Here is a 24,580-nt window from a genome sequence, read left to right as displayed (position 1 = left end):
AAAGGCCACCGAGCTGAAATTGGATGCACGGCAACTGCCGCTGAGGCTGGCTTTAGTGTGTGTGAGAGCAGAAATTATTAGCATTAACGTGATGAAGAAAACAGCAAGAAATCATGAAAAACCGAATACTTACACAAATTATGAATGTTAATGAAACCCTTCACGAAGAAAAAAAATGAAAACTGAAAGAACTATCCAGTTGTAGGGTGGACCAGATTCTAAAAATTCAATATACCGAAAATTGCAAGAAAAATGCTTGCGTCAGGACCCCGCACTGCGCATCCCGCACAGCAAACAGTACTCGAGGTACTCGCTCAGGTGCGCAAATGCCGTGGTAGATGAAGAGGCGGGAGGGGGCGAGGCCACCACTGGGGAGGGGTCACTGGCCCGTAGTCCTAGAAATAATAAACACAAAAAAGGGGCAAGAAAGACAAGAGTTGAACACAATAGAAAGCTATACTAACACGCCCACCGAGCTCAACGTGCAGAATGCACAGAACGTGTATGCACAGTAAACACAGTTCAGTGACAACGTGCCACAAAAGTCACCTTTTTTTCTTTCCTGAATGGAAGGTCAGGCAGGCACGGTGTTGCCTTGAAAGACGTCCTCCAGTTGAAGTTCGAGCAGAATTTCAAACACGCTGCGGAGAGTGAAACAAGCAGTAGGTCCGGCCAGCAAACAGTACTCGAGGTACTCGCTCAGGGGCGCCTCTGGGTGACTCTGGAGCAGAAGCAAAAGTTGAAACAAGTTTTCTTGGATTTTCAAGATCTCTTTGCGGTGGACTCATGACTGTGGTCACACCGACATCCACACAACAATTATTCCCACGGACCCTGGCATGACTCCAGTGTTTGTGAAGCAATATCGCTTGCCTTTCACATCCATGGTGTCCCTTACTGAAATAATTAAGAACCTTGAGTCCCGGGGGATAATCCGTCCGGTACACAGCACCTTCTTAATCCAGCGCTGGGAATATTGAAGCCAAACGGCCAGTGGAGAGACTGTGCCGACCTTAGGGAGCTCAACAAACGGGTCCATAATTCGCGATGGCCTCTTCCCTACATTGATCAAGGGCTGGCCCAGATCCAGGGGTCACAGGTATTCACTGCAATAGACCTGACCAATGGATACTGGACCGTGCCTGTCAGTAGAGAGGACCAATACAAGCTGGCTTTTACAGTTGGGGGCCAGCACTACACATGGACCCAGACTCCCTTCGGATACCTCAACCCCGGCAATGAATTCAACATTTTCCTACACAAGGCCATGCCGGACCTGGGTCGGAGGGGTAACCTGGCTTATGTAGATGATGTCCTCATCAAAAATTCATCTGTGGAGGAACACAGTGGAGATCCGTTATGTTCTGACACAGTTGAGGGCCACCGGAGCAAAACTTTCCTTTCAGAAAGCACAGTGATGTAGCACCCGTGTTAATTTCTTGGGGCATGAGATTACTCCTCAGGGTCGCTGTCCCCAGGAAAAGTAAGTGGAAGCACTTCAGAAACTGAAAGACCCCACAACTCTGCGAGAACTAAGGAGTCTCCTTGGACAGCACAAAATTCATTGAGGGCTACGCAGAGATCACTAGACCCCTGATTCATCTTTTGAAAGGGGGGGAGGGTCAAGTGGGAATGGAGTCCAGAACAAGCCGAGGCAGTAAGACAACTCAAAAGAAGCCCCTCGCAAGCACCCTGCCTAGCTTACCCTGTCAGAAACAAGAAGTTTTTCTTGGAGACAGGGTTCTCTAATACATGCTTGACTGCAGTATTATATCAAAAGCATGACAGGGTCAATAAAGTAATCTCCTATGCGAGCAAAACTTTATCCTCTGTGGAGGAAAAATTCAACGATTGTGAGAAGGCACTCCTGGCAACGGTGTGGGCATTGAAGAACTACCGCCAGTTTATCCAGGGGGAACACATCATAGTGGAGACTCCACACCAGCCTCTGCAATATCTCCAAAGTGAGAGAATCCGGGCCGGAAATGTGAGCAATTCCCGAATTACTTCTTGGATTCTTTCAATGCAAGGCTTTTCTGTGGAGGTCAGATATGGCCAAAACAAGAAGAGTCCACTCACGCAAGGTCTGGCTGACTTGCATGATTGTGCCAGAGAAAACTGTCTCAAGGACGAAAGTCTAAAAATCAAGGACAACATGGAGGCATACTTTAATTCCCCACACAAAGTCCTTGAAGAAGACAAGTGTGAGGGAATGCCCACTGTCTATGTGGATGGATGCTCTTACCATGTTGACAACAACGGGGAGAAATAATTTGTGGCCGGCGTAGGGAATGCATGGGTGAATGAGTCCCCAGAACCCTCCGCTGGGTACAAGATTGGTCCCCGAAGTAGTCAGGTGGCAGAGTTGATGGCTGTGCATCAAGCCATCCTCACTGCTGTCCAACATCAACTCCACAAACTGGTCATAATCACAGATTCAGATTATGTACGGAACGGGTTAGTGGAGCACCTGGTTAATTGGAAAACCAGAGGCATGCTATGTGCTAATAACAAACCCTTGAAACATGGGAAGTTAATCCAAAATATTGATGATCTGGTCACCTCGAATGGGATGACCATCTACTGGAAAAAGATCAAGGGTCATTCCAAAGTAGAGGGACCAGACAAAACAGGAAATGACTTAGCTGATCAGCTGGCCAAAACCGGGGTCATCCAAGGGGATCTAATAGAGATTGAGTCCCTGTTGAGGGAAATCCAGGTCACTATCACTAGGTCCCAGACAAATGCTCACAATGATCTTTCAACTGTACAATGGAGTAAGGAGACCCCAGATGCTGATTTGATTACGGCTCAGAAAGGGGATCCAATAATTGGTACCAACACATTGAGGACCCTGAGAACTGTCCCCTGATGGATTCAGATTACGTTGGGAAAGAGGACCTCAGAGTGTTGATGAAATGTCCAAAAATGTTCCGAATCCAAGACGGTTTGTTGGTAAGGAAATCCCAAGCTGGCCATGATCAGTGGGTGGTTCCTACCTCATTCGGAAGCCTGGTGTTAAGTCACGCCCATGACGCGGCCACAACCAGTCATAGGGGGTTTCATAGCACACTTGAAATCTTAAGAGAGGTTGCATACTGGCCACACATGGGGCAGGACCTCGACCAATACTTGAAGGGGTGTCTCGTGTGTGCACAATTTCAGCCAACATCCCTCACACACCGTGCGCCTCTCCAAAAGAGGGGGATGACACTGCCATGGTCAGATTTGCAAGTCGACTACATAGGTCCCGTGATTTGCTCCTCTAGGGGGAATAAGTACATATTGACGGTGACATGCTTATTTACTAAATGGGTGGAATGTCTCCCGGCCCCAAACTGCAAGGCAGAAACAGCAGCTGCCCTGATGATCAATCACATCTTTTCGCGTTTTGGACTACCCCAAAGGATTGAGTCAGACAGAGGTAGCCATTTCACCAGCGAAGTAATGACAAAGATGTGGGAGATACTGGGAGTTAAAAGGAAGCTACACATTGCTTACCGGCCAGCCTCATCTTGTGCAGTATAACGTCACAACAAAACCATTCTGAGCATCTTAAAAAGGTTTGTGGCAGATTCTGGGCCAAGTTGGATTATTCGTTAACCTCTTGTCGTAATGACCATCAGAGCTACCCCTTCATCTGCAACTAAAATGTCACCGTTTGAGCTGATGACTGGACGCAGGATGGTGCTTCCCCAGCATCTGCTCTACAGGACCCAAGAGCAGACATTGATCAATGCCTCCACAACTCATGAGTATCTTGAGAATTTAAGAAAACACCTTCAACATGCTTTTGCCTATGCTCAGCGAAATCTAGAAAGATCAGCCGACAGCATGAAGACCCACTATGACTTGAAGACTACTAGGAAAGAATACAATGTAGGAGACCGGATTTATCTGTACAATTTCCAAAGGAACCAAGCCAAACAGCGGAAATTTCTGCCTACCTGGAAGGGACATTTCGAAATTGTAGACAAGATCTCACCAGTCGCCTACAAGATCTGCATCCCCAAAGGCAGTTTGGCAGAGGGGGGAGATAAGTGGGTCCATATTAATCAGTGTTGCCATCCCAGGCACACACTGCAGCAACTGGAGCAGTCCTCTGAAACCCCAGAGGGGGCTGCTCCAGATCAATAAAATTCCAACCCTAAAATATTCCACATATAGGCTATAAAATATAATAAGAATGCAAATGTCTCCTGATTTATAAAATGTATATGTTCACCGCACTACATTAATAGTGGTGGGGAAATATCTACGAATATGTTTCTGCCGCTTTGCTTTGTCATACTAGGAGAGATGAACCATGGAGACTGACCAAGGACGATGACCCGGGGACCGGGAGCAAAGATCCGAGGGGCCCGGAGTACCGCCAAATACTTCCATCAGGACCGGCGAGGAGAACCGATCGATCCACCCCTGATGGGGGAAAAGATGCTGAACTTGCCATCTATGGAATCCGGAGAGATGATGCGGACATCCCAGTCTTGCGAAGTTCCATCGATGAAAGTACAGAATGGCCATCGCAAGAGGGGGGCTTGTGGGATGTTTTAACCCACTCATCCAAGCCCTACAACAGAACTGTGCATTACTGGCAGCAGAAACATCACAATGGCTGCCGGAAAGCATGCTGCTGGCCAGAAATCACCAGAAAAAGCACAGTTAAAACCTGACAGATAGGCCACCATCCACTTTTGCCTCCGTCAGTGTTAATTCAGGTGACCATTGCCAGACCCCATCCTTTGGCTGCACACAGAGCAAAATCAGTGCAAAGGAATAAAGAGCTGTTCATAATACATTTTATTTGGTGTCAAAAATTGCTAAAATCATGGCTCACAAAACCACCTAAAAAGATCCAACCTTCTTGTTGGGTGTTCTACATTACTCTACTGCAAGAATCCACATCAGTACAACGGCAGCAAGAACCATATGTTATTAGGATAAAATCCCATGTTAAAGACATTTGATTTAAAGACAGCTGTCAAAAAAGGGTGCAATACTGGTGTTCGCCACTGACAGGTGCTGGCGATTTCTAATCCTGACAGGAGCGCCGCCTTGCAGAAGCTAAATATGCCAAAGCAGAGAAGTCTATCAAAATGCCATATAGAGTGCCTCACATTGATTTTATGTGGAAAAAGACTTGATTAAAGATATGTTGCTTATTTTCAGTTTATAATGTTATATTTATTTCACAAAGAACGAAGTTGCAATTGATTAGAAGGCAGTCTGATTTAATTAAAAGTTCAAGAGGCCTTCTGTCCCTGGGAAGGCTTCACACCTGGTTTTACCACCAACAGCACAGGATATCGCGTTGACATGTAAATCAGGAGGAGAATATTTTCTCTGCAGCCCGGAGGAAGGAGCAATAGGGGCTTTGGGATGAATAGAATATGCTGATTTGAGATGTAACTGTCAACACTGCTCTGGGAGAAGCAAGACATGTGACCATCTGACTCACCAAGCTTCTAGGTGCGGACCAGGCTGGGTTGTGGATTTAATATTGCACCAAATATATGTTTAAGGAAAATGCCTCTAAAATATTGTATCAAGCTGACAGAAATGTACAACTTTGGGATTCTTAATATGACAAATGCCCTCACAGTTTGAGACTAAGCTGAAATCCGTACGATGTTCTGAGACCAATCCCTGGGATTTAGTAATATTGTGGGTGCAGTGTTTATGCTAGAAACATAACAATTTATAGTAATATGCTCAGAGAGGGTGTGTACGTCTGTGTAAGATTTGGTGCAAAACCAATATTGCAAAACCTACCAAAATCACAAATAAGTTGTCATTTCTGAACCCAAGCTCGTAGAAAAATCGGGGTTGAACAGAGACCTGTCTTAATTAATATGTGATATGTACATGTATTCTCAACAACTTGTGTACCTTGGAAACATGTTTGATTATGAAAAATTGATTTCTAAGTAAAAGCAGAGGGGAGGGATTTCAGCTTCAGCCACAAACATGACACCTGATGACTCGTTCTGACTCAATAATCCCTTCTCCAGTCAGGTCACAGGGACTCCTCTAACCTATCAAATCCTTAGTGGGTTGGGCATAGAAAGTCAGCCTCCACATCCACTTTGAAAAGACATAAAAAGAGACTCAGACCCAGAGAGACACTCATTTTTCCATTACTCACTGATTCCTTCGCAGCACTCTGCCGGACCGGATCCAGACAATATCCAGAAGAACTTAGACTCCAGATAGATCTAGAACAAAGCTCTAGAATCCAGCTCTAGAACCTTAAGCAGGGGCCTAACCCAAAAGCTGAACTCTTCTCAGCAGGCCTCAGAATCCAGCAACCTAACCAAACTATTCAACAGCCTTGCCGTGCTGTTTGTGACTGGCCAGAACCAGATCCAGAAAGCAGCGCTGTATCCAGAACCCGCTTGATCCAGTCCAAGAGGCCAGACCAGACCGCCGTGCCGTGCTGTGAGCAGAACCAGTGCCTGAGACGTCCTGTGGCGAGTGAAGTCCAAACCTGACCAGATCGGTGACGAGGCCCATTTCCATTCCATTCCGAAACTAGGAGTGAGTATTTAATCTAGAACTGTACAGAACCAATTTCTTAGTCTAAATTAATCTTATCCCATCCATTTCAACCTGTCCAGAACTGCATTAATAGAATCGTGTGTCCATTTTGTTGATTTCAAATCTGTAAAACGCGCATCTGTCATTCTGAAATCTTGACTTTATTTCTGAAAATCCACCTTCACAAAAACGTCCATATCTTTTGAACCACACGTCCTGCAATTTACCTCCATTTCATTTTCTGTCAAAATAGCTGTCCTTTTGCTTTCCACGGCTGAAATTCCTTTTCAATCTGATAATCACTCATGAATCATTGCTGGTGTTGATCTGAACTAATCCAAATTAGCTATCACTTATCCTGAATCTCCTTTAGTGAATTAAAAGCATTTTAGCATATTTTCCCATCCATTGCAATCACCTTCAAAAGTATTTTTGCCTGTTTAAAATCATACCGGTTTTCTCTAAGGGGGAACTTGCTGGGGGGAACTTGAATTGAACTGCATTATTAATTGTATTCTTGTAACCTGTGTGTCCTCATTTCCATCTTTTCCTATTGCATAAGGGGGAGTGAGTTATCACAGGGGGAAAAAGTGACCATATTATCTTGTGATTGAAACCATATCAAGTTTATTTCTGTGCTGCATTCTTTCATATCTTGCATTTCCTTGAAACCATAAAAGTATTCTCGGCTACCTTATCCTTTCTTTTCTATACCAACTCCTCATTGATTAAAGAGCGTGTGCTATTGTAATATTACCCATTGTTGACCACTATTATATTCATAAATGTGCTATCAGATATTATTTTGTTCATAAAAGTGTGATATATATATATTGTTAATTCCTCAAATAAATCTTTTAATTTGCAAAACAACCTATTTCTTGGCTCAGTGAGGTCAGGGGGATTCAAAGAGGGGCGTTATATAAGGGTTCATCATCCAGATTCAAAGAATTTGACATAAAAATGTATGAATAAGGGCTTCCATTGGGCATCCCGGACTAGACATTGACATAGTTGGAGTGCTGGATTGGAGCCACTTACAGTCCGCAGCCGCATCCCCAATAATATTTATTGTTAGGGCCTTTATTGAGCATGGACCTAGTGTTGGGAAGCAACAGAGAGCTTTACAAGTCATAGAGGTTGGGGGGCGAGTAGACAGGAAAAGAATGAAGACTGTAAGGGATCATCAATACAAGGAACATGGAAGCCAATAACGGGAAATGGAGGTTGCTGGCAATTTGGTAGCACAGGTTCTACAAGCAACTACGAAAGGAAATGTGGGGAGCAGGTAGTCTAGTCTCAGGTAAGGTCGGGAGTAGAGGGAGTGTGGAACTAGGTGTTCAGGAGATGACATTGCTTGAAGGGGAGGGACTACAGAGAGAGACTTGGGCTTATTCAGGAAATGTAGAAGCAAGGGAAGAGTCTGGTGTTGACAGGGAGGAGGTTACAGAGTTTGGGGAATCTGCAACAGCCGAGTTCAAGTCTGCACATGTCCTGACGGCTCGTAGATCTTATAGATGAAACAGGATTTTAAGGTGATATGTGCTTGCGCAGGAGCAAGTACAGTACAATGGCAGTCTGGGCTTTTTGGTCTAATTTAGAGAGCCCTTTTGTGAGTCGTGCTGCAGCATGTAGTATACCTCTCAAGGGTGCCAAGGTGATCACGGAAGGTCTTCAGGAGGGCATTGCCACTACCCAGAACCATCTAAGTGGGAGAGGACAAAGGCTTAGAGAGAGTACATGAGGTTTGTTGGGTTGAAGGGCTTGACTTTCCACAAGAGAAAAAGTTAATCCCAAGCAGTTTGTGCTCCTTGAAGGAGAGGTGTTTGTCGACTTAAACCCCAGGGACTTGGTGAAAGTGGTCAGCTTGGGTGTGATGTCCTCTGGGTTCATAGCTTGTTCCAGGTCTGGATGTCATGGCGTTTGGTGTTGGTCAGCAGTGGAAATTCGGTCTTGGAGGGGATGGGCTTCAGGTAGGACTGGACATCCAGGACTTCATCCAAGTGAGGCAGGCCTTAAGCTGTATGTAATCTAGGTATTGCTGGATGTTGAGAGCCAGGAGGGTTCCAAGTGGTTCAACGTAAAGGTTTAAGATCAAGGGGGAGAGCATGCAAAGGTGATGGGTAGAGTTGGTAATCCGGAGAAATCTATTTGGACAAATTAGTGGCAGTTAGCAAGGTAGGATTTGAATCTGCTTGAGATGGCTCTCTGATCCCATGTGGCGATGCAGAAAGTTGGTGAGTGTCTGATGGTCTACTGCGTTGAATGCAGGTGAGAGGTCAAGGAGAACCAGGCGGCAAGGATGGCCATTGTGCAGGATGTTAAGGGCATCTTCAATCACCTTGATATATGTTTCCGTACCGCATCTGGGTCTAAAGCTAAATTGTTAGTACTCAAGGACTTTGTTGGCATCAATGTGTTAGAGGATCTGTGTGCCTACTGCTTCCTCAAAGAAGGATAGTGGAGTGGTAGTTGCGGAGGTTGTCAGTGCCGAGTATTTGTTTCATGTTAAGATAGGAGGGCTGGGTTCTTCTGTAAATGGATTCAAATACAAATGTGGATCTTTACAGCCTATACCAGTGGTCTGAAACCTCTGGCTCTCCAGATGTTTTGGGCTACGACTCCCATGATCCCTCAGCATGAACTATGCAGGTGGGGGCTCATGGGCGATGTTGTTCATAATATCTGGAAAGCCATAGGTTTAAGACCTTTGGCCCATAACATCAAAGTTTGCAGTAGCATTTGTACTTGGGCAAATAATACCCATGTGAAAACGTATAGCTTTAATGTGTTTTTGGACCAGGGAAATTACAAATATGCAGCAAAATGACATTGCACTGGAGCACAGCTTATGTAATGTGGACAAGGGTGTGTTTGCAGTTTAGACAGTTGGGGGAGCGTTCTACTGCCATGAACATAAAAGTAGAACACACTCCTGCATCCTTGTTCACCTACACTTCTCTGTGCATGACATTTGCCTACACTGAATATTGCAATCCAAAAATGTTTTGCACTTGTAAGGGTGTCCCCCAATTACGCTCACACCAGAATGAATACACCCCTCTAGGGAAATAAGGCAAAAAGGCGATCTTGTAAATATAACAAGTGTAATCTTACATAATGAGGATGGTAGCAAAGCACTCTGCTGCCTGAACGGTCTTCTCTTGTCCCTCTTCCATTACTTTCTGCCAAAGTGGTTTCAGGCAGGGATTTATATAGGCCTGGCTTGCAGTGGTAGTGTCACTGGATATGGATCATGGCTTCATCTCAATCTGTCCTTTTTCCATAATAGGGACGCTCCAAAGCCGCCTTTCTTCGGTGTCAGCTGTTTAGTCAGAGCATGCTGTTCTACATTTTGCTAGCTGTGCTAAAACATATTGTAGCTTATGCTTTCCTTAATTTTGCTACCTCTACAAAAATACACACTGCAGCTCTGCAGACTTTTACAAACCTTGAGGTCTAGCCCAAGGAAAAGCTAAACACTTATGTGTACAAACATTTTCCAGTCATTCTCTCCATATTACACTCATCCGGCTCATGCACACTTTACTCTTATAATTTGTCTCACTCTGCATTTTGTCACATGGAACATGCCATTACTATCTTTAACCTGCATGGAGCCTTGACGGACAGTAGACAGCTGGTGAATCAGTTTGTGCTGGCCATAGTGACTAACACCGCATAAGCGCCTGTGATCAATTTTTAGATCCCACAGGCTGCATTCCTTCTGGGAGGGAGGGGGGAGTTTGACTCATAAAGCACTAAGATTTTACAATGCCTAGGGATCTGACATTACAAATCTATCCAGCTAATAGTTAATTGCACCTTATATTTAAACAATAACTACCTTCTTCAGTGCTTGCTTATCTCTTTGTATGTGTTCATGTTTGCATGAGAGAGCCTTCCCAGTGGGCCCCCTTCCCCTAATCCATTATAGTGCCTTAAAGAGGTCTTGCCAACTCTAAAGCGTTTGGGGGTTCGGGAGGACCCTGGTTCCTTCCCAACATTCTCTCATATGACAGGAATATAATGTACAGCAAAAATGCAGTTTTTCTCTATTGAAAGATCAGGTGCAACAGGGGTGGCACAGCAAAGCAAACTCCCTAACTATCTCAGTGGAGTCAGCCTCAGAATTTTGGAACCGCAGGAGGAGACTTCAAAAGTGAGTCGCAAGTGGGTCTGTCAGTGGGCACCAATACCCAAGTGCCCTTTGCTTTGTGCACCCTGGTGGCCTTGGCAAACCCTTAGCATGTACACACTCTCTTTCGCCTCCCAACGGCTCTGAAAAATAGGAGGGAAAAAAGAGAAGCCTATGGGTCAGTGTTGATAAGTTACTTGTGCTGGGACTCAAACCGGGCCACTTCGCGATCTGATCTGAGACCACCACAGGTGTCAGCATAGCAAACAAGGTGTTAGGCAGAAACCTGTGCAGTTCCCTTAGGGACCACTGCAAAAGATTTAAGACTACAGGTGTTGGCAGTGAACCCACTTGGTAGCAGTCTGTACCACCCAGATTTACCTGGTACCTGTGGCTGAGCAGTCAGACTTCCCTCAAGAAGAGTTAGGCAGTATGCAAAGTATACACAATAGGCACTCAGATACAACAATACAAGCAAACACTGACCAGAGCTTTGGTATCCAAGTATATAATTATTTATTTAAAAACACACTGTTTGAAACACTCCAGCACTCTTGTTGTAAAATATTGTAAACACAGTTACTATTGTAATATGTACACCCCTTTTTCCTTATCAGTTAAGCCACAGTAAAACACCACTTATTTTCATACAGAGGTGAGCGCTTAACTAGATTGCACTCCAATAAGTTTGTGAGAAAGGGAGGGAAAAAGACAGAATATGGAAAGTACACCACTCTAAGGTTTAGGAACACTGTTAGCAAGGCAGCAGAAGAGCAAAGGTCACTGGTGAGCCAAAGGCTGGGCCCACTCTTAGAGAGAGCAGAGCACAAATGCGCCCAAGATCACACAGTTACACTAGGCTTAGAAAGTCTTGCAGAGAGTTCACAAAGAGTTTAGAGAGGTCTAGGAAAGTTTAGCCAGGGTGTCCCAGGCTAACCCAGGTTCGAAAGCCGGGGACTAAATCTACCCCGTACAGTCGGTAGCAAGGGAAGCCAGGCGGGACACGGTACCTTAAGTGGGAAGGATCCTCCAGCGGTGGCAGTTGTGCCTGGTAGTGGGTGCAAGTTGCGTCGTCGTCCAGGAGAAGAGAAGATCTCGACTTGGAGGAAAGATGAAGGTCGTTGCACTACCAGGGAAGAAACCAGCCGCAGAGTTTTCCGGTTAAAGGTGGTACCTTTGTTTCGCGGTCATGGTAAAACGTGGTATCCCGGTTGCCGGGGTGCTTGGCACAGGCAAGGCAGCCACGAGGTACGTCGGGAAGGCGAAAAGACGGTGATACTGGTTATCCCCACCAGTCAAAGGAAGAAGACTCTCCGGCGGGAGATCTCCTCGGTTTATAGTCATAATATCGAAAAAATAATGTCGAATTCAAAAATGTCGACAACACATACATATAATAGAAAAGGTCATTATTTCGAAAATAAAATGTCGAAAAAAAAAAATCGAAAAACCAATGTTAAAATAACTATGTAAAATGTCACACATACTAACGTTTTTTATTGGGGGGGTCCGCCCCCCTAACCCCCATCCCAAAACCCTACCCCAACCCTCCACTCCTCCCCATCCCCCCCAACACCCCCCATGGATATACCTTTAATTTTTTAAAAAAGTATTTAATAAAACATTAATTAAGTAATTAATTATTAAAAAACCCCATCCCAAACCCCTACCCCAACCCCCCCCTCCTCCCAATCCCCCCCACCCACCATGGATATACCTTTAACCATTTTAAAAATTTTTGTTTCATACACTATAATTAATTATTTATTTAAACATTAATTCGAAAAAAAAAAAAATCGAAAAAAATTCGACATTTTTGTAATTCGACATTTTTATTTTCAAATAAATGTTTGACATTTTGACTTTCGACATTATTGTATTCGACATTATGACTGGACACCGATCTCCTCTGTCGTTGGGAAAAGTGGTGAGACGGTCCAGCAGGGCTCCACCGGTGGTGGTGTCGTGGCAGGTCGGCTCAGCTTCTCCCTCGTCGGATTCTTAGGTCCTGTGGCGACTTCTGAAGTTCCAGTCCCCAAAGCCCTGCTTTTATGCAGAAAACCCCCATTCACTCAGCCTAGCTGTCACTCAAACATGCTAAGTGGTGAGCCGGCTGGCTCACCACTTGGGCCAATCAGGATGGAGTGCGACTTGAGTAGCCTAGGTAACTCAGTCCAGGGTGCCTAAATTCCCCTCCACCCCTCCTAAGTACCCCAGACAGAGTGGCACCACTTTGGAGGGCTTCTGTGGAGAAGCCCGCCAAAAAGTGGAACAAAGGGCTCAACTTGGGTTGGAGTCACAGAAGAGAACACAAACGCCATTTTAGAATCAAGTTTTGGCAAAAAATACCAACCGGAGAATTAATATTAATTAAATAAACCAACGGTATGTTCGAGGCTACCATAAATAATTAAATAAAGATAGTAGCCTAAAACAATGGGAATTCCCATAGGAAAATATTCGCAGTTGAATATAAAAAGTAGTATCCACTGCCACCAGCCAAAACCCGATCAGGGGGGACGGAGACGTGCCCCCTCGACTAACAGACCCTGGGGCAATCGAATTGCCCCAGCCAGTACGGCCACAATATGATGGTTTGTACTGGTTCTGTTCAGAATTTAAGACTAGTAAAGTCAATGGTGACTTTACATGCCCTGGGAGACAGTAGTCAGTCCCAGGGTATGGAGTCTATAGTGGGGGGTCACTATGACACCCCTGTGTTACTGCACTGAGGGTGCTGTGTAACACATCACAAAAACACATGAAGCCCTATGGAGTAAAAGACCCCATAGCCCATTAAACACATCTAGATTCAAAGAAACACTCAAATCATGCCACTCAAATCAGAATGAGGGTAAAAGAGTCTCACTCTTGGCAGGAGAAAAAAATAAACCCCAAAAATCCAGCAAAGCTGCTGGGGGACTCACTAGGTTAGGAAATTCAGCCTAAACAGAGAATTTTCCCTAACACAAGGTCACCAAAAACAGGATGCGCTGCCTTTCTTTTGACCATTACATGCCTTCACCACACGAATATTTCGTTTTACAGATAAACGTCACCATTGTGTGAGCCATCCAAGAAGCATTTAGCTTCATCATGTAGGGTATGTTGACACGTCAGAGTTAGATTCTATCCTATGCCACTGTACTTGTAGTAGGGGTCTGTTAAATACGCTCTGCTCCCACAGGTGAGAGATTTTACAAACTCCTGCAGTAGCACCACTTTTCCTCGGCCACTGCTATCAGTCAGACATCATACATGGTTCCTTTTACAGGATCAACCCACTTCACCTGAGCAAAGATACTTTTTTTTTTTTAATGGCGTTACTCCGCACCACCCCCTAGACTATTGCATAACATACACCTCTTAAGCCTATTGGCTGCAGACATGTGATTAATGTCATAGTTTAAAGTCCTGAGGGAATTGAATACTGTCCTTTTGTGCTCGATATTACTAACGTCTGTACCCCAAAGAAACGGCATGATCCCATTTTATTTGTAATATATGGCAAACCAAGTATTTTTAAAGCAGAAAATAAAAACTCTTGAGAAACGTATGTAAAACATTTAGAATTTTATCCTAAACATACATCACAAATCAATGTAAAAGTTTAGTCAAAGGTTCAGAAACAGCATTGCTTTACTTCTCTTAAAAAGCTATTCTCCCTGTTAATATTCTGGTGTTGATTTAAACATTTCTCACTGGATCAATAGGAACGAGTGGTTGCTGGCCTTCTCACCATCCAGATAACAAGTACATTCCTGAGAGGCCATTCTCAAGACCTCCCATCCTGTACAAAGTAGGACATATTGAAGTGCACAAGATTTGAAAAGGAATAATGTTAACCTAATTATTAGACATTAGTATTGTATATGGTCACTGGCACGAATTCTCCTTCCCAACTAGTGCCAGCCGGGTCTGTATGATGTATGAGAAGGCATATGCTACACTAGTGCCATTACGACCTGCAACCTTTGCCAAAAGAAAAGGAATTCAACCACAATGATAGCTATACAGCACTAACCCAGCTGGTCTGGACAATACTCACAGCAATTGAACTCCCTAATTCAACTGAGTCATCAGGTCAGTTGTGTTCCCTAAGCGCCATCTATGGCGCCTGTCCCCCAGCTCTCCATCTTTTCACAAAGCTAAAAATGTCTTTCAAGAACATATCCATTCCCATTTCTGACAGTTGTACAGTATCTGCATCAAACTTTTTTGGGCTGTATTTGCGTAATTTAGTATGTTTTATGTTAAAGATATGGAGTAGTTTGGAAAATGATAACACAGTGTCATTCAACTGTCTACGCACAAAATCGTTCTGCTTCATCTTCTCCACCCAGCTGGGTATGGGAACCATAGTAGAGAAAGCTAGATTAGCCTGCGGATACTGCTTTGTGAGCCAAAGAAACTCGTTGCGCAGACTCTCTTTAATGATTTTTTTCTCCACTGTCGTCACCTCATCCGCCCCTAGATGTACGATTATCATGTCGGGAATGTTTTGCTGTTGCCTTATTTCTGGTGCTGAACATAAACGCTGCCTCAGATCTTTCAAGAGCATGCCATCAAAACATAACCATACAACGTCAACATTTAAATCTCGCATTTCTTTCTGCCACTGTGTAAGTTCCGTCGTTCTGCTGCCTCTTGCAATGAAGGCGTTCCCCACAATCCAGACCAGTTTTTTCAGCGCATACTGTTCTGTGGAGAAATGAATGAGTTATCAGTGTCATTAATGTGTTTGTATTTTTATTTCCTTAGCATGCTGTTCTCCCATTGCACGTGTGACATTACCCAGTTAATCAAAATATGTTGCAATAAAAAACTTGCAAGAAGATGTTTGGGGCGAAAAGTATGTTTTGCTGCAAAGCAGGAAAGGTCAGAGCTTTAGTTGATAAAATTCCGTACCACAGTCGAGGAATAAGCAGGTCAATAGAGGCGCAAGAAGGGTTGGCGCTGTCAAAAATGTGTGCTAATGAGGTATGGGAGAAGCAGTTGAGAGTAGGAGCAGGGGAGAGATGTGGAGCACAGACGGATGGTGGGGGAGAGAAGGGCTGTGAGTCACGCATTTTAGAGGAAAAGTAGTGAGAAAAGTCAAGAGCACAGAGTGAGGATGCAGTGGATATTGGCTTGGGAGGTGAAGGTAGATAAACGCTTGTAGGGGTGATTGCAAAACATGTAGGTTATGTTTGTGAAGGTGTCTGGTGATTTTTTCGAATTACAAAGGATCGAATGCAACAGATTCGAGTCAAAAAGACCGAGAAAAAAAAAAAACTGAATGCCTTGTATTTTTTTTCTTTTCGTTTTGGTATAATTAAAATCAATGGTTTTTGGCCAAAAAACGGGGAATTGTGTGGGACCCACACTTTTTTTTTTTAAAAGTGCATTCGTTTTTTTTCCGTTCTTTTGTTTTGAAAATAGTGTCATTCGAAACTTTGTATTCGATTCTTTGACCTACAACCGTTTGTGAACTAGGAGGATAAATGAATAGCCGGGTACCACAGAGGTGTGGACCTGCACAACCCCCTTCTTGTTGATATAAAACATCAAAGTCATGCTCTCAAACTATCAACACAGAAAAGTTCAGTGCTACAGGAATTAATGCCTTGAGGGCCTTAAAAATTTACATCAATTACAGGAAGTTTACATAAATTATAGTCTCCCTATTCTAAAGAGCATGGACTTTGAGACAGCTTTGAGTGCCCCTCCATCTGGTGAGCAAGGAGTTGGAAATGATCTGGTGTTGGAAGGGAGGGGGGTCTTCGAAAAGAGACCCACAGAAGAATGTGTGGTCGCAGCACCCCAAACTCCAGGTCCAGTCTGACCTCTGATGGAATGAAGATTTTGCCTGACCTGGCTGCCTAGGTTCCAAGCTTAAGTGTGGTGTACAAAGTCGCCTCATTTTCAAGTGAGCATGCATGATATATTGCTATAATGTGGTATGCCATCAGGACCAAAAGCCACTGAAACAACCAGGCTGAAGACTGACAACGGCACAGCAAGTGTGCTACTGTGGCCCTGAGGTCCTACACTTTCATGAATGGGAAACTCTCCCCTGTGAGAAATCTAGTGCGAAACAAACTCTGGTGTGGGGCTCCACCCACGTGGCCAGGGAACGGCAGCTGCTGCCTAATCCTGGAGTCGGTATTATGTGGTAGGATTACATGGGAGGGAACTGGTGACCTTTTTAGTTCACGAATCCCCTATTCTTCCTGAAGCAGTGTTGGCATAATGTAAAATAGAGCAAACTAATGTAATGGCTATACAATCCAATATGGACTTCAAGGCCCATAATGTTTGTGGTCCTGAGACGAGGAAGAGGGGGCCAAGAGTTGGTAAGGATTAGAATTGCTGCTGACTAGAATGTGCGGTCTAGCTGTTAGAGAGCAAGACACATAAGCGGGACAATTAAACTCGGGAACGAGTTGCAGCTGGGAAGCAGAGATGTGGGAGAAGTAGCAGAGGCAGTCCAGAGAGATGTGATTGCCACATAATGAATAACGGCAGCTGATGCCGACACAAGGAGTTAAGACAAGCAACATTGCAGAGGGCGTGCAGCTTGAAATAGCGTTAAGAGAAGTCCAGCCGAGGGGGAGACGTGCTCCCAAGCCAGAGTGTGGTACTTTGGTGTGCGAGAGGTCACGAATAATCGACAGACCTGTGTGAGCTCCAGGGAAGAGCCACGCAGTTCATCAGAGGTACACGCGAGCTGGCAACAGTCCAGACATGACGCAGGAGGTCAGCCAGCAACTGACAGGAAAACAGACCTCAAAGAAGACCAGTGAGTTGGCCTGAACTTTAAGGTGACCCTGGGGCGCTCCGAACAGGACCATTGATGGTAAATAATAATTTGTACCGAGTATATAACATGCAGTGGCGACAAGGGCGCATCTCCCCGTTTATGGGAAACCAATTGGGGGAAACCTGTAACCCGCATTGCCAACAGCCCAGAAACCGTAAAGAAGTAGTCAAGAGGCAGTTTGGGAGCAATTTTCCTTTCTTGAGCTTCCAGTTTGGGGAAACTTGTAACCCATATTGTCAAGAGACTATAAAAAGTGGCAGCCATTGTTCAGCCCTCCTCACATGGGATACTGTTTTGGAGAATCCTGAAACAGATATTGCCAATAAGATCTGTTGTGGTTGTCAGAGTTTTCTTCCTGGCATGCGAGTATTACATGAAAGAAGAAGATGATTTGAATAAGTGTATTTATGGCAAAAGATGGGGTGGAAATAACTTGTTATATCTCTGATATCATTTCATAAACTGTTGCACCATCAAAAGTAGTTTCTGTGCTATCCTGACACAAGTATTTCGTTTGAAGAATAAGTGTGACATGCTAATAGCTGCTTTGTCATCCGGAGGAGAACCGTTGCCTTGCATTATATGGAGGGGGAGAGGGTGGTATAGGAAGGGGAAAGAGAGAGAGACATGTGTCCTATCAAGAATGATATGTGAACCATTCACCTTAACAAGATGAATATTGTGGGAAATAACTACTGTTTTCACTTTTGAACAAGTGTTTGTGAAAGAGACATTTTACTTTATCAAGTGGAAGGACGCAGTGGATGGAAAACACTTTTTGTGTTACACTGAGCAGAGCTTTATTGAATCGGAATATTACCAAGGTTATTCCTGAATTGATCCAGGGGAAGGGAGCCCAACCCTGGTCACAAAGACTACCTTCTAGGTTTTAACTGTTATATTGTCTTGTGGAATTGAACACTGCCACATATTCCTTGTATAGGTTTTTTATGTATTAGTGTGAGGGTCAGAGACGTTTTAGACAGGAAGTCATTTTTCTTTAGTTTTCTAGATAGGGACATCCTTGTAAGAATAGGAAAAGATAGGTGTTTATCTCATCCGTTCTTATTTAATAAATAAGAACCATTGAGAAAACGAAACCTTGGTGTCCATCGCATTTCTGACCCATCAAACCCCCAAGTCAGAGTTTCAACGGAAGCCAATGAAGCGGAAGTGTGTCAGAAGGTAGCAATAGTTTTTCTGATTGATTGAAAGACCCAAGCTAAACTGTAGGTTAAGAAGCAGTTGGAAGGTTACTCTTGCAAGATCGGATGATTCCACCGGGATCAGGCCGTTATCCATACATGGGAAAATCTGTATCCCCTTCAGCGGAAGATGTGTTGACACCAGATTCGTCAACTTTGTGAAAACCTATGGAGCTTTACTGACCAGCGAAGGGAATAACTGGGCACTGAATGCATCGCCCATGCAAGGACACGGAGGAATTATCCAGGCACTTTAAAATAGGGATGTACAGATTGACGTCTTTCAGACCCACAACATACATCCAATCTCCGACAAAGGAACTTACGAAATTGAGCAGGCGTAACCATCTTGGGAGATGTGAAAGTGTGATGGTTCAGAAGAATAGGTCCGGCATTGTGTTTAGACAGGCCTGGTTCTTCTCTGAAACAGAGAAAATTGGGTATTAACTGCATTCCCTCTCCACAGAGGACACCTCTACTGCTCACACAAGAGCTGCAGAACCGGACCCTGTAACATCACCTGCATCGCCCGTAGACATCACAAGTGGGAAAAAGCACGATCGAGATTGTTATGTGACTTCATGTTTTCAAGGGCAGTGTATCAGCAAGCTATTTTGTGGCAGCCAACTGGGAGCCCAACCTGGGCGTTTTCTAAAGGGCTCTCAATGGCACTGTAATAGCCCTTTCACATCCTGTTTCAGCCAAATTTGGTTTAGTTGGATTCTTTAATGATCCTGTGCAAGAACAACATTATTTTGGTTGCAACTATGACAATTGGCTGTAATTTAGTAGTAACTTATATGCCTAATATGTCGACTGCTCAATTAGTCACTTAGAGAGAAAAACGTAGGTGTTTTGATAATTTTAGTTTACAGCATTTACAGTTAGTGCACAACATTGGAAAAATACAAAACAAATCACAAATACACCCCTATACATATTTACAACTTCCTCCAGACCCCCATCCCAGGATACACATCAACTGTCATGACATTGATCAGTACAACGTAAGGAATTTCCCTCAGTTTTTTCAAATAAAGCCAGTTTTTTATCTTTCCGAAATATCACTTTCCATCTCTGCCAAATCATGCATTTCAGCAACCCATAACTCAATAGTAACTGGGTCCGCCGTCTTCCAACTTCTAAGTATTATTTTTTTCCCACCATTGGGCCTCTAAAAATCTATTTGTTTTTACATGTGGCCATATCCTCCAACAATACATCACTACCTAATATTAAGGTTTTAAAATCGAAGGCAATCCTGTCATTCAGTACATTTTTTCATATTCTGCCATACTCGAACCAAAATCCCCTCACTCTGGCACAATTCCATAACATATGTTCCAATGTGCCAGTGTCGTGGACACATGCCCAGGACTCAGAATTATCAACCATTCCTCTTTTTTGAACCTTTCCGGTGTCCAATAGACCCTGTTCATAATCTTAATTTGGCGTGTCCTCTCAGTCAAATTCAAAGAACATAACCTGATGTTCGAACACATACGAGAACAATGATCCTCATCAATGTTACTCCCAATCCTCCGACTCCATTCCTCTCTCAACAAATCATTGCTTTTATATTCGCCAACAATCAAGCCATATACTCTATTTACCAATCCATATTCTCCCGCTTTTGGTTTTTGCCATAACATTTCCATATTTAGTCTCATTTCTAAGTCAATCTCACCAATTGCTTTCCTAATTCTGCGGTAAACAGCCATGCAGAAATTTAAAATACTGTATTTTGATTGTAATTCTTGGGCACTCGTCCATCTCCCATTTACAAAAAGGTCCTCTAACCAGATCACACCGGCCAGGAACCATTCAGACCAAAACAAAGCCTTACCCTCCAGCTTAATACTCTGATTCAGCCACACAGAGGCACTAGGATCTCTTAATGCATCAAAACCCAAAAAGATATTCAGACTCACCCAGGAATGTTTTAGACTTTTAGTCAAGGGATCACTATATCTCAGTATAGTAGTCAATAAAGCCTTAGGTGGTATTAATTAGGATCTGGTTTAATCAACTCCATCAGGATTTGTGACATGAAGGCCAAATGATATGTTCTATAATTAGGTACCCCCCAATGCCCCTTTTTCTAAGGGTAGTTGCAATTTACACATTTTTAGACAAGGAGGTTTGCTGTCCCATAAATAAATATTTTTTAGTGATTCTATCCAATATTTCTGTTCAATGTCCAGAGGAATCATGCTAAGCACGTAATTTATTCTCGGAGTGGAGACCATTTTCAATGCATTCACTTTCCCCTATAGGGATAAATGCAGCATGTTCCATCTCTCTAAATCCATTTAGGTATGAAGTACAAATCATGTTCATATTTTCTTTAACAAAATCCCTAATATTCGGCAGAATCCACACTCCTAAGTATAGCAATTTTTCTGCACACCACTTAAAACCCCATTGCATTGCATTGCATTATAAAATTCTTGTCCCATACCGGCACCAAGGGCAAGACCTCTGATTTAGCCCAAATTATTTTATAACCAGAGTATCGATTAAAGGCAGACAACATATCTATAAGTATGGGCATTGAATGACAGATTCTTGAGAACTAATAAGTCATCAGCATACAACCAAGTTTTTTGCTGCACGACCCAACAACTTACATCCTAAAGACCCTCATTCGCTCTCAATGCCACAGCTAGTGGTTCTATTCCAATGACGAATAGTAAAGGGGACAACGGACATCCTTGTCTTATACCTCTTTCTAATTCAAATGATTCTGATTTTAGCCCATTGGTGTTCACATCAGCCGTTGGTTTTGAATAAAGCAATTTTACCCAAGATATATATGGAGTAGCAAATCCCATTTGCTCTAGGACTGCAAACAAATTGCCAATTTAATCTATCAAAGGCCTTTTCGGAGTCTAAAGATAATACTGCAGAGTCCTCCATTGATTCTGTTTCCTTTAATATGGTAAGTAGTAGTGTCCAAATATTACTGGAAGTAAATCTCCCTTTAACAAAACCTGACTGATCTTGATGAACTAATTTCGGTAGTAGTTTCTCCAGTCTCATCACAAGTAGTTTAGCTAATATTTTGTTACCGACATTAATTAGACTAATAGGTCTCTAACAAGATCTCATTCTTGCCTTTTTTTTTAAAACACAGAGATCATGGCATGTCTCGTGGCTGGAGGGATTAATCCTCTAGAATATGAAGATGCAAACATGTTTAATAAGAGAGTCAGTGCTGAATTGGGTAGCCATTTGTAGAATTCAACCGGCAGTCCGTCTGGTCCAGGTGATCTTCCAGTATTTAGCATTCCAATTGCTTTCTTGACTTCATCCAGCGTTATGTTTCCATCTAGGTTTTTTGATTCTTCCTCAGTAATCTTTGGGAGCTGCAATCCTTCCAGGAACCCTCCATCAGCTGTAGTAATGTGGGATTCGTTCCTGTATAGGTCAGTGTAAAATGTTTTAAAAACTTCATTAATTTCTTTCGGTTTGAAAGTGATTCGTCCATTCATCCCTTTGATAGATGTAATTGTGCGTTCGGCTCATTTTCGCAACCTAAATGCCAGCCATCGATCACATTTATCTCCTCTTTCAAAATAAGTACATTTCTGCTGAAAGTTCTTATCCGCCCGATCTGAGATTAGGATTTTAAATTGAATTTTCAATTTCTTTAGGTCTTGGATCATAACTCAATTTGTCGGAGTAACCATCAAATCCCTAGAGATATCTTTAATTTTTTATTCCAATTGCAGATGCCTTTTGCCAAACTTTTTCTTCAAACCACTTGCCAAACTGATGAGCATACCACGTACTGTACACTCGAACGCTTCCCATAAAATATCCGGCTTGACCTCTCCTGTGCAGTTTTCTTTCACAAAATAATCAATTTCTTTTACAATTTTGTCCATCTCATCCTCATTGTCCAACAACCTGGTATTTGCTCCAGAATAGAAGGTGTATTCCTTAGCTGTAGGTTTTTCCATCCTCCAAACATCTTACAGATTGTGCTGATCCAATAGCTCTTTCAGTGCTCTAGAGTGCATGTCAATATGTCTATTTCGTCTTGAACTGTTACCTATCCATGTCCTGATCTAGAACCGTATTGAAATCCCCACCCAAAATTATGTTTCCAGACCCAAGATTTTGTATGGTCTGGGCAACTTTCCTGAAAAAAGTACCATCATCCACTATTGGTGCGTATATATTACAGAAAATTATCTCTGTTCCTTTAATAATGGTAAAAATCGCTACAATTCTACCCTCATCCTCACTAGCTGTTTTCAGTATTTTGATAGGGGCATTTTTTCTAATCAAGATAGCCACACCCCTATATCTTGAGTTAAGGTTGGCCCACACACTCTTCCAGCCCATCCTTTCCTCAGATCATCCAATTCCTTTTTCAAGAGAAGCGTCTCTTGAATAAGACACACATCGTCTTTTAGATCATTTAAATATGTCATGATTTTTTTCTCATTTGTACATTGTTTAAGCCATTGACATTCCGTGTGACTACTCTTAAGTTATCATCCATTTTCAAATTCAATCTTAACACCAATTTCACTCTCAGAATACACTTAAAAATTGGCCCCTGATCACCTATAGAATAAGTAGATGTGAACCCCGTCCCACGCACCCCAAAATGGATGCAAAACACAAAATACAGCATAAAATATGGATTTGTATGCCACATTTCAAGATGTCCAGCGCCCTGGGCACCTCTCCTAATTTAACTGAACTCTAAACTATTTGAAACTTATTTACAAATAATAACAAAATCCCACCCCTCATACCCACCCTAGAGAACCAATGCCATTCCCACCAAACCCTTGTATCACCAAAACATATGTAATTTGCTCATGCCTCACTTAGAATTTGACCATTTCAAAGATATCATACACCAAATTGAAAAAGCCTACTTGAGACAAGCATTGACATAACCAAATTGAGATGATTAATTCTCATATTTGTCCAGAAATTATTCGGATAGTAATCTCAATCACTTATAAACTATTCATCATTATGTTTAAAGATAAATAAAATGACCAATATCACTAATCTATTCAATACCCATAGTTTTCATTTGTTAATCTCTCTGGAGAGAATACACACTTTAAATCTGTTACATACAAGCCTCAATGCCAGGTGGGCCACCAACCCACTAATGTCCATCTGCTACATTATTGTTGACTACACTGTTAGGGTAGGTACTGTCATGAAAGGTATCACTTCATAAAATGTTCAATGGGTTGAATGTTGTGTGCTTTAACATTGCATTAGGTTGACCAGCATTCCATCACTCTTAGTTACGGTGGAACATAGATCCTGCATCATTCAGAGGTTCTATGTTCCAGCGGAGTGAGGGAAGGAGTTGAAGAGAACAGTTTAGTAGCCTCCTGCCGGGGGTCGTTACCAGCGTAGTGAATAAAAGGACTTGATCAACACTACTATCTCTGCCTGTGTTACTTCCCTACATAACATACACCCTAATTTAATTTCCCTCAAAAGGCTATTTTCCTAAAGCATGGATGCAGAGTAGGCATGTGTTAAATGTATGTAAATCTGTGTGTAAATCTGCGTGACCAACCTTTACTATTTAGTCTTTATGTCAGTTGCCTGTATATTGCTGTATCATCCATCATTCCTCCCTCACCAGAGCAAATATAGGTATTTTGATCAGATGAAATCAACTACTGTTCTTTTAAACAATTTGTTCTGCTGTATAAAAGTGCAGTTCGTGACCGACTGATGAGAAATTAGAGCTGCTAGCTATTTATTTAAATTAAAAATTATATAGTTTAAACATTAAACTTTTCATTTTTTTTCCCAAAGGTTATCTTGTATTCTTTCATTCTTATTTCTGTTACATTACACTAGCTAATAGTCATATTTCTAATAGTATTCAAAAAATGGACAATT

General features: G+C 42.8%; 1 protein-coding gene across 5 annotated transcripts in view; it reads right to left on the bottom strand.

The window, feature by feature from the left end:
• The window catches only part of LOC138516848 (zinc finger protein 638-like), a 1,099,812-nt gene that overhangs the window by 80,018 nt on the left and 995,214 nt on the right, over positions 1-24,580 (bottom strand). The window contains exon 12 of one of the 5 annotated variants that reach the window (XM_069632282.1): positions 14,234-15,376. The exons of 2 other annotated variants lie outside the window; for them this stretch is intronic. In XM_069632282.1, coding sequence (XP_069488383.1) covers positions 14,784-15,376 — 593 coding nt within the window. In that variant the 3' untranslated portion in view covers positions 14,234-14,783. Of the gene's footprint in view, positions 1-14,233; positions 15,377-24,580 lie in introns of those variants that run through there. 2 more of the 5 variants (XM_069632284.1, XM_069632285.1) reach the window with 2 other exon arrangements.

The sequence above is a fragment of the Ambystoma mexicanum genome, chromosome 6q (assembly GCF_040938575.1).
Source record: "Ambystoma mexicanum isolate Mex_15411 chromosome 6q, UKY_AmexF1_1, whole genome shotgun sequence".
Taxonomy (NCBI): domain Eukaryota; kingdom Metazoa; phylum Chordata; class Amphibia; order Caudata; family Ambystomatidae; genus Ambystoma; species Ambystoma mexicanum.
Note: the sequence above shows the minus strand (reverse complement) of the source record. Positions and strands in the feature narration are given on the sequence as shown.